We start from the raw sequence: 10,476 nt of genomic DNA on the forward strand, positions 1-10,476 counted from the left end.
ACAGGGATAGGATATAAAGGACCAATCCTGCGATACACATGTTGACGTTCTTTTTTTTCTGTGTCGTATCCATGGTGACCGACTGACCTATATACCTTCAAAGCTATTTGTTTATTACATACTTATCCCCTCTAAATGGCGCTAAAATACTTGACATCGGAATGTGTGAAATGTGCAGTTCCGGAGAACCGGATATTACCGGTTTTTTGAAGAGTGGCATCTTTTCTTCGTCCTTGAGTTGGCGCTCCCGGTGGAATTTTTGCAATGCGGTTATAACCGGTTTTTTTCACGGATTCTTTTTAAAGGGACGTAAACATCTATGCATTTAAAACAATTTTAAAGCAATTTCGTATTAAGTTTTTCAGCAAAACTAAAAGAGATAAATATGTAAAATCTTATATCATTAGAATCAGTATGAACACGGCTGGCTTTTGAACCCATAAAAAGACTATCGATATCATGATAGAATTATTTTTGATGCCGGCATATTCTACGTTAGAGAGCACACTAATAAGGTCTCATCTTCAGAACCACTTTCGTCCCAGGTTAGAAGCTAGAGACCAAAGTTGAAAATGCAGTATTTCAGTTTTTTCCTCTGCTTTAGAAAACTGCAAAACCTAAAACAATGACCAACAGGGGAGTTTCCCACAAAGTTGTCTCTCTCCTTTGCCTAATTTACCAACTCTGAATCATTTATGGTACCTCCCATACATGTGGAATCGACTTTCATGGTACGCTATATAGGTTTAAGAATTGGTTTTTTACCGATAGTTCTCATGTACATATGTATGATAGATATATTGTATGTAAGCACGCGATATTATGTTCAATTTTTTAAATTCTTTTATTTCCAATATATAAAGTTGATTAGAATATCTCCAATATACTAATCACCTTATAGCCAAAAAAATTCTACATGTTCTTTCGTGTGTTTCTTATAAGTTTATGCATTTGTTTCCACTTCGCAGAAGCTTTACTGCAACGTATAAACTCTGATAAGTTGAGGAACATGTGTTGCAGTTAAAACCAATTTTAATACATGTTTTTAAATTTAGGCTTTGCTATGATTGTATCGCAAAGAAATTATGGACTCATGTCATGTGGACATTTTTTTGGCCCACCAGGGATATGGGAAATTCTAGCTCTAAGAAGAAGCAGTACGATTGTTCTAAACTTAATCGTTTCTTAACCTATTCCTACTAATTTCCGACTATTTAGATTAAATTTTTAAATTAGTAAAGTTATAGATGGTTAATTGGTTCACTTTTTACTTTTCAATGAAGTGACTAATACGGCAAATAGTAAAAGAATGTTCCGTAAGCGCTCGTTCTAAAAAGCTATGTTGTCATATAGATGGCAAGACAGGAGAAACTGTGCAGAACATAACACAGAGGGCACGCAGATCCGTCCATAGGCCTTGTTTACGGTATATGCATAGCTGCCTCTACCTATGCGTAGGCCTATACAGTGCGTTTTTTTTAAATATGATGATAATTTTTTAAATAGGAGGTGCGCGAAGAGACACAAACTTGGACAACATAAATCATTTTTGTTTTTACTTTCTAATGAATTGAGTCTGACACTGGATTAAAATGTTAGCGTCCAAAATTATGTTGCGCTTTAAAAACCCTCCGTATAGTGTGTTACCGCTCGGTTCGGTTCCAGGATTGTTTTTGGGGGCACGGTACATTGACACACACTGGTACAAGGGGACAGCTCAATGACTCAATCGGCACTGTGAAAAAAACAATTATGGCAGCTATTGTTCGCGTTTGCGATTATTTAGGATTTACATGTGATGAAGTCATCGAAAAAAAAGTTAACCAAGTCCCTTCTGAACTTACCGCAGAGACATTGACCTTACGATTATTGCTATTCAGTACTTAACACCGCCGACGACCAAAAGGACCCATTGCGACATAACTTAACCGAGAGTACGAGAAGGTCAATTGGGCGTTCTGAAGAGTAGAAAATTCTCCAGAAAATGGCGTCATTTGGCCTATTAAAATCGTTCCGACATATAGAAGTTTAGCCTTCGTTATTTCGACGTCATGACTTAGAGAGTTTTCTACTCCCCAAAGAAAAGAGTCCGGTTGCAAAGTCGGTCCTTTTTTGACCTATTGACCACTTTTAGGTCTAGATTCTCCGTGATATTCCTTTTTAATTTCTTTAAAACATATGTATGAGTTTGGGTTAAATAGACGTATTACGTTCCTCGAGGTTGAATTTCGGAATAAATGCTACTCCTTGTTAGCATTCCCCGTTGTATTCCTTCTCCTAAAAAGGTTTTCTTAATATTTCTCACAAGCAATATTTTCTCGAGTTTACGCGTATAAGTTAACAGCCACCCTACGATTAAGTACCCTCGGCCAGATTACTGTTTATACAATAGTCATGTCTACCACTTTTTACACTGTTTATAGTTTTCCGTAATATAAAGCCTCCATTTCAAGCATCCATCATCCGATGATCGTAATCTACCACTATTATCCTACGAATATTTTAAGTAATTTGTGAAAGTAACCGTCAAGTAACGCAGCTTGAAATTATACAATATGGGTCAAATATTCAGCTTAGTGTTTGACCAACGGTCAAACGGCTTGTGACGAGCAGTCAAACGAGTCGTGATCAATTAGATATTCATTGAATAATCGTATTGTCGGATGCCGGATGCATGAGAAGGAAACTTCAAAGTTTCCCTTTCATAAATCCCTCATCCGGTGATACGTACGATGGTGAAAAATGAAATATTTCTCTGATGCTATTTTGCAACCTATCTCTAGCAGTTAGCATAGGGGAATAACATATCGTCGCATCGCGAATATTGAGAAATTTTTCTGGTACGTATTGAAAAACTACGTAGATAATTTATATTAATAGGTAGGTTTCGAAGTTTTCTTTTCAAAGACTTCACGAAGCGTGTAATGTACATTGTCTGTAAATAAAAAAATGTGTTATTTTTTTCTTGTATAGTAATGTATTATTTTGTATGTGTTTTCACTGTTGTATGTATTTATAATTCAAACATGTGAGAGTTGTAGTTTTCATATTGAAACGTGTTAACTAGTTGATAAAACACTTGTATATTTTTGTACGTATTTGACTTTGTAAACATGATTTGTATTTTTCAGAACGGGAATAAAACGTTGTAAATAGTAAAAAAAGGTCCGCATTATTTGCCCTCCTTTGCCCTGGCGTGAGACGTGCCTCGATTCATCAGCCGGCAAACTGCGATAATAAAAATAAGCAAAATCCGATATTGCCATTTTCGTATCCTTGAGGGCTCTTCAAATAAGTCCAGTAACGATCCCACATCTCAAAACTAGCTAAATAATAGGGAGTTATTAATGGTTTAAACATTATATTTAATTGCAAAAGACTAGAAAGAATACAAAAATTAATTGAAGTGATAATATTTTAAGAGTACAATAAATTATTTACTCCACGTTTAAGCAAAAAGTGATGTACATATGGGGATATAAAAAATGCCACATTTGCAACACTAACTGCATTGAGGAAACGTATTGTTAAGCAAAACCCTATTGAAAGGAAACTTCGAAAGACCGAATGGCTTAGATACATCAAGAACCCAAAAGGGTCAGAAATCCTGTGAATAATTTTTATTACATCGACTTTAAGGAATGTATTACTACAAATTAAAATATAAATTGCCTAAAACTCTTAATATAATAAATTTTTCTTAGGTGACTTTACTAACGTCCTACCTACACTAATGCCAAATCTAGATTATTTCGGCACTATTCTTGGTCATTCCCTAATATCACTTGAATTGCAATAAATTTTGTCAGTTTATCAACGAAAAGGTAACGTGAAATGTGAAGAAACCTCATAAGAATAAACATTCATAGTGTTTATTAGAAGCCGATTCGCAAACGCAAAAAATTGACTTATTACCATAAAACTTTTGGTGATTATAACTGGCCCTCGGGGGCTAATTGCTGTCCCTTTAATTTCAATATGAGTCACATGACATCCTGTGTAAAACTCTAGAAATATTCAAATTCGAAATATTCTTTTCTTGTCTGTAACAAGAACACGATTTGGTTCTCTAATAAATCCCTTTTCACAAATGGAATTTACGCACTATAAAACCCCTCAAAGAAATACTGACTAAAACTAGAACAAAAAACGGCTGTGTAGCCGGCCGATATGGAGAGCATAAACATATAGAAGGTCAATTGATTCACGCGTATAATTCTGACCAAGAAATCTTTATAAAGCAACGTGATTTCTATGGGTGCTACAACATTGAATTGGGGGATTGTCACAGCTCAGCGCAACCATTAATCCATAATAACCTCCTTAGAACTTACCTCCATCCTTAACCAAATGCTCACTGTAAACTCGTTCTTACAAACTCAACGTGTTCAATAACTGCTGCGCCTTATTAGTCAACATCTTATTGATCTCATTGGCCTGCTGATTGCTCTTGCACATATTAATGTAAGGCTCATAGTTCTGAATCTCGTTCAGAATCTCCGAAACGTCGTCGCTATTCATTTCGATCTTATCCCGAAAGATGACTGCGCCGGTTTGACATTTCTTAGCATCACTTGAGGTGTAAGAATCATCTTGCCAACTGTCAAATTCGGTAGATTTTGATTGGCTGAAGCGCTGAGGGAATATTAGTTTGAGCTGGTCTAAAGTGAAGGAGGCGGCTGCGTGGGTGAGAATGTCTGCAAAGGTTATGGGAAAAAACGATGTTTTACCCAAAAAAAACAGCTTCAAAATAATATATTGGTGGCCTAATTTGATTATTTCATTGAAAATTAGCTGTAGCCAGATTCCGAACGTTCCACCATGATTCAAAGGAAAAAAAAACAATTGAGAATGCGCTTCGATTCGGAAGCAACTATGTAGTAATCACTTCCAATCGATGACTGCTTTTAGTATCGTGTACTCGATTTGATGCGTTTGGAACGTTCTTTATCCGGCTGCTGCTTCGTTTCTCCGTAAGAACCACGACAATTTAATAGAACTCGTAGATAATGCCTATTCCCTTCTGAAACCTACCTCTAAGTATTTTTTTGGGAAAGAAAGATATTCTCTTCAAGTCTTCATTCTGTGAGAGCTTTAAAATCCTCCGCTGAACTGTGGCTACCAAGAATTTCCATTCCTCAGCTTTCACAAGTCGATCCTAAAACCACTTGAGGGTTTAATTTTTAATTAAACGAGCAATTAGATCATTGTCAAAGATGAAATATAAATGAATGCAATAACCTTGGCAAATTGCAGCAAACACTGAGGACACACATCAATCAGCAATAAAATAGCGTCGTTGGTCCCTATAGTCAACGTTTTCAGGCTGTCGGATCCTCGTAGGTTCTCGTTTATAGCAAGAAAACTGTTCACCTGAAAGTGGGATTAATATATGAGTTTCAATGCGCTTATGTATACTGGACCGCGTCTATGTGTTTGTATATGGTGAATTAACCAATACTCACCTCTGCGATCACCTGCTTTGGTACTAGTTTACTGCATAACAAAGCCTGCAATCTTCTCAATACTTCATCAGCCTCAGGATTCTCTCCAATTTCCGGTTTGGGCACATAGTTCTCTACGCATGCCTCGTATAGCTTCGCAGTTATATCCACTTGAAACGGAGGCATTTTGTCCAGGTATTCATGTCGAAGATTCGAGAACAGAAATTCCCCTTTATACCTCTTCGAGTTCTCGTTAAAATACGTCTTGTAAATGCGATTGTACTGGAGCTTCTCTTGATCTCGGTCTTTTTCGATTTCGTCCAAGTCTTGGCTGTCGCCAAGGGACTCCGATCGCTGTAGATAGCTGATCATTTGGAAGGTAAGATTTTTATTTATTAAGAGAACTAGGAAGTTACCTGTTGTCCTGCTCTTTCTGCATTTTCCCCATTTCGGCTTCCCGTTTTAACTGTAACAGCTGTAATTGGGATAAATAGGAGCGGACGAGGAGTTTCATGGCTTCAGTGGCTCCCTTTTCATAGATAACTTTTGCTAAGTCCATATTTTCCGGTTTGGAGAAATAGCGGATGAAGAATAGTTCCAGAGTGTTTTGAAGCACTGTGCTGGCCAAGTTACTGTCTTTTCCAATACTTGAAGGAAGATACTCCAAAAATACCTAAAACGCGTTTTAAGAGTGCTTTGTGGCAATCTTTAATGTCTGCCTGACCTTAATCATTCTGTTTAACCCCACAACCTTTTTGTCCATAATGAGATTTACTAATATTTCTGGCAAAACTTCGGGACAGATTGAAATTAAGAGAACTGTGATATCCGAAAAACTCAGAGTGCCTTTCTGAGGCTTCAAAGAGTTTAGGTGAAGCAAATGAGTGGTGTCCAGGAGCAACTCCCAATTTTCCAGTAAAAGGTCGACAAGGTTTTCTTTGGTTATAGTCCGAAGGTGATCTTCGGCCTTTTGATTGTTGCATTTCTGGACGTAAAGTATAGTGAGAGCCAGATTTTTTTCCGAGATGTTTGTAGCACTAAAAATTAGGAGTTACTGCAAATTATGTTTAAATAGAGCACAACTAAAAATGAAAATTTTTGTCAACACGGCACATACTCAGAGCACTTTTCCAAAAGAATGTTGATCAGTTTATCAGTCGAATATTCCCGTAAAATTCGACTCTTCAAAATTAAATTGGGCAAATCGCTGAATCCTTGACTCTCCAGCAAATTCAGCATGGCTTCTGAAAAGCTGTTTTTCGTCCCCGTGCCAAAGTACCTATCCGCATCGCAACTGGTTTTAATATCAAGTAATGTATGCTTTAAATAGTGCATAAACCCTTTGGAAAACTAAAATGCACAGTTATGAGATAACGTTTCTTTCGGTACAATAATATATAAATTACACGAGTATTGCTTTGCTCTTGCAGTTTCTTCACCCTACTCAACACCTCCGAAGGGCTGATAACTGCCATCTTATAATAAGGAATTGCTAACACATAATTGTCTTCTGTAACACTCCTAAAAATTCTTTCTATGTAAACTTTAAAAGAAATAAAGCATAAATTCCATACATTATATAATGATCCCCCAATAGCGCGCAGGAGAGCCTATAAGTCTCCACTAGTTCCTCATTAACACCTCTCTTTTCTAACACCAACTTTACATTGGAATCGTCTGCGATAGACCACTTTTTGAGCATCAAGGCCATCCTCAAGATCATGTGAGCTTCGCTCATTAAGTGACAATAAGTCTGGGCTGAAGAAAAACGATGAACATTTGCCACAATGGAAATATCGTTGAAAACTACTTTGGGTGAGGGTAACTCAAGGCTGTAGAGGGTCAGAAAATTTGCTGTAGAGCTAAAAGATTGACAAATTTCCCAAAGAAATTCTAAAATTTAAACATTTCAAACTATCTATTTTTGTGTGAATCGTAATTACCTTCCGCTGGAGCTCACGGAATGTGCTGGAGAGCTGTCAGAATTGGCAAGTAAAAGAAGATAACTGTCCGCAAGGAGCAATTTTTCCACTCCCAGAAAAGGTCGTAGACCCACCAAACAAATCGAATCGTCAATTGAAGGAATTGCCTGCCAAACAATATAATCATTTAAAAACTCCTCCACCAAAATCTACTTACCGTCCGATTACTATCCATATGGTCCAAGTTTTTGCACAATTGATGTCCGATTCTCAAAGTATAAGACTCCAATCCGGTCTCTGTGAGAGCATGAAGGAAATAATCTTCCATAATTATTCTAAAAACTGGAGCAGTAAAAGGGTAAACCGCTATACAGTTGTCTTTATCGAAGGTGCTATCTGAAAAACGAGCGTTAATATTAATCTTTTATACACCAAGTTTTCACTAATTCACCAGCATCTGAAAATAAATGCAAATACCCCTCTTGCTGTGTGGCTACCATACAAGCAACGCTGTTTAAATATGAGCGATAGGAGCTCTTCAATTCTGTGCTGGCGGACTCTTCAGGGGTGGTATTTAAGTTTTCTTCGATATATTGAGGCTTTAAAATCATGCTTTTAAATTCTTCGGATACTTGCTTCTGATTACTTTCAATTAAAATTGGAACAAGTTTAAGCTGTATTAAATCTTGCAGCTGGTAGTGTTGAGTTTTATTCTTAAGATAAATTAATGTGCCAATGCAGTTCAATGAAAAATCCAAGAACTTACTTCTAGAGTTGAGCTTGGTTTTATAATGGCTTGCAGATCTTTGTCAGTGAAAGTAAAGGGGCTGTGTTTGTGAATAAGACTATTTTCTTTTACAATACTTGGCAAATTAACTGTCAACTTCTGCCTTTTAAATCTCTCCTGTTGTTTCAGTTGTTTGAAGTCAATTGGCTCATCTTTTGAATCTAATAAAAAAGCTTTCTATATTATCTGATTGCAGCAATTACAAAGCATACATACACAAGAAACTAAAATCTTGCACTGTAGAACCTCGTTTCAGCGCAGGATTACTCTCCGTGCCTGTCAATATCCGAAACATGTGCATGGAATCCCTCCCTAAGACGGCAATATAATTTTCACATATTTGAATTTCAAAAGGAGCAAAAGCCAGCTCTAACATAATAGGCATATCCTCAAAATCTATAAATTTTAGCTTCGAAATGTCGTGAGTGCGCACACAAAATTTGTAGAAGTTTATTATGCGATCTGAGAGTATTGCTAAATTTCCTGAAAGCTACAACTGCCAATTTACTACACAGCCCGTTTTAAGATCATCAATCCTACCTGACAGCAAGCAATAGCATTTGGATTCCTCCTAACAGGAATCTCAATCATTTCCAGAGATCCTAATTCCGACTGGTTAGTAGTAGGAGTAACCCGGCCAGCGATTCGAGCCCTCATAGGTTGAACCTCAAATCCGACACAAATTCTCTTAGCAAAACATTCCTGATAAACATAATATTTTTACGTCATTACCATGCCACATTCTGATGATCCCAAACTAACATTACTTGAAGTCATTTTGGACTGCTGCAAAGTGGCAACGCTATCCCAATTAATATAGACCCTGACGAAATTGGTTTCTAGGTTTTGACGATTGTATTTCGTTTCAAGAGATGCCACATAATCCCCTAAAATATTTTACATTTTTTATTTATTTATTCCATTATTAGAGCTATTAAAAGTTTTTATAAAATAAACAGCAAATGCATTTGGCACAGGCAGTTCTCAATACGTATCGCATTTGATTCGACTGCGTCTGAATAACGAATATAAACATAATTTGGCTTCGCCCATATTTTCAAGAAGTATTGACCCAGAACACAAATCCTTAGTAAATTAGGTGATTGTACAAGGAGGATAATTTAAAAAATAAAGCCATTAGGTTTTACTAGTTTTCTTTGATAATTTTTAAGCTTAACAATTGATGTCACCTTCTATGTGAAAAAATCATATTGTATAAAATAACCCACTCGAATTGAGAAGTAAATAACTATTTCACGAAGCATGATGGAGCCAGGGCAGAAATTTTAGATTAATTTAAATAACAATAATTAATATGGAATACATCATATACCTTAACTAAGGTTTTTTTCATGTATGTCCAGTATTGGACTTAGTTTTAATGTTGGATGTATTCTAAAGTTTCCTACTAATTTTTGGTCATAATTAAGTATTGCTGTCTTTTTTTAATCAACGAAATTGAAAGACTTAATTCAGTAGCTAGTAATGATTTGTTTTTTGAGATATTACATATGGTATGGTTAATGGTATGTACCTACTTAATGGCTTTAAATATCACTGTAGCACTTACCATTAAGGCAATGTATAATCTGAATGGCCTCATCGACTGTTGGAAAACTAAATTGCACTTCTGAGTCATTCCTCAAGTCTCGTACTTCAATGCAGTTGCTGGTCAATGCAAGTAACAGCCGGTCAGGTGGGGCCACAGTACAAGCTGTAGGCTGCTCAACTGTTTGAACATTTTGGGTTGCAAAGTGGTGAACTGAGATAACGCGTACCATATCTCTTTGTTAAGTGTGCCTTTATTCTTTTTGATTCACCACAATCTATAGAAAATCTGTACGAGTAATTTTCAAATATCTATTTTCTAAAAATCTCGACTGAGGTAATATGTTGTTAATGTTCATTAATTAGAGTGGATAATATCATTAAAATAATAATTCCAGGACTTGTCCTAAATATAAATAAAATTATTGATTTGCAATTCAAGACAAGCCCCTTAACCCAGATTTTAAAGCTAAATGATTGTTGATGAATGCATACCTCCAGCTAAGCACAAGAATCAGAACATTTATTTTCAATATCTACCCATTGTTTCCCATGTCGTTTTTATTTTTTAGCTCAAAAATGAGAAATATTGAAAAAAATATTTAAATCATTTTTAAATGTGCGACCTTCTATTTGGTTTATTTACGTCTGGGTGTCAAATGTCAAAGAATATTGACAGTTTGATGAGGAAGTTGAGTTTACCATTTCAGCCAATCAAATCAAGTTATTTGTCCGACATCACTAAGATACTCAATTAAATGTAAGAAAAGTGCGC

The 10,476-nt window shown here is 36.2% G+C and overlaps 1 protein-coding gene across 5 annotated transcripts; it reads right to left on the reverse strand.

The window, feature by feature from the left end:
- Positions 1 to 2,986: 2,986 nt before the first annotated feature.
- On the reverse strand, positions 2,987 to 10,366 carry LOC136342462 (uncharacterized). 5 transcript variants are annotated; one of them, XM_066288305.1, is made up of 19 exons: positions 10,197 to 10,366; positions 9,724 to 9,979; positions 8,916 to 9,040; positions 8,694 to 8,855; positions 8,370 to 8,643; positions 8,133 to 8,314; positions 7,818 to 8,079; positions 7,584 to 7,762; positions 7,388 to 7,533; positions 7,019 to 7,306; positions 6,851 to 6,965; positions 6,562 to 6,794; positions 6,169 to 6,481; positions 5,861 to 6,117; positions 5,466 to 5,808; positions 5,242 to 5,373; positions 5,035 to 5,158; positions 4,335 to 4,697; positions 2,987 to 3,322 (listed from the first exon to the last, which is right to left on the reverse strand). In XM_066288305.1, the coding sequence occupies exons 2-18, from the start codon at positions 9,932 to 9,934 to the stop codon at positions 4,372 to 4,374; spliced, it is 3,672 nt and encodes a 1,223-aa protein (XP_066144402.1). In that variant the 5' UTR covers positions 9,935 to 9,979; positions 10,197 to 10,366; the 3' UTR covers positions 2,987 to 3,322; positions 4,335 to 4,371. The 5 variants fall into 5 exon arrangements, with proteins under 5 accessions (XP_066144402.1, XP_066144399.1, XP_066144398.1 ...); XM_066288302.1 differs by having other exon boundaries at positions 2,987 to 3,326; XM_066288301.1 differs by lacking the exon at positions 2,987 to 3,322 and having other exon boundaries at positions 3,342 to 4,697.
- Between the last annotated feature and the right edge of the window lie 110 nt (positions 10,367 to 10,476).

The sequence above is a fragment of the Euwallacea fornicatus genome, chromosome 12, assembly GCF_040115645.1.
Source record: "Euwallacea fornicatus isolate EFF26 chromosome 12, ASM4011564v1, whole genome shotgun sequence".
Lineage (NCBI taxonomy): Eukaryota > Metazoa > Arthropoda > Insecta > Coleoptera > Curculionidae > Euwallacea > Euwallacea fornicatus.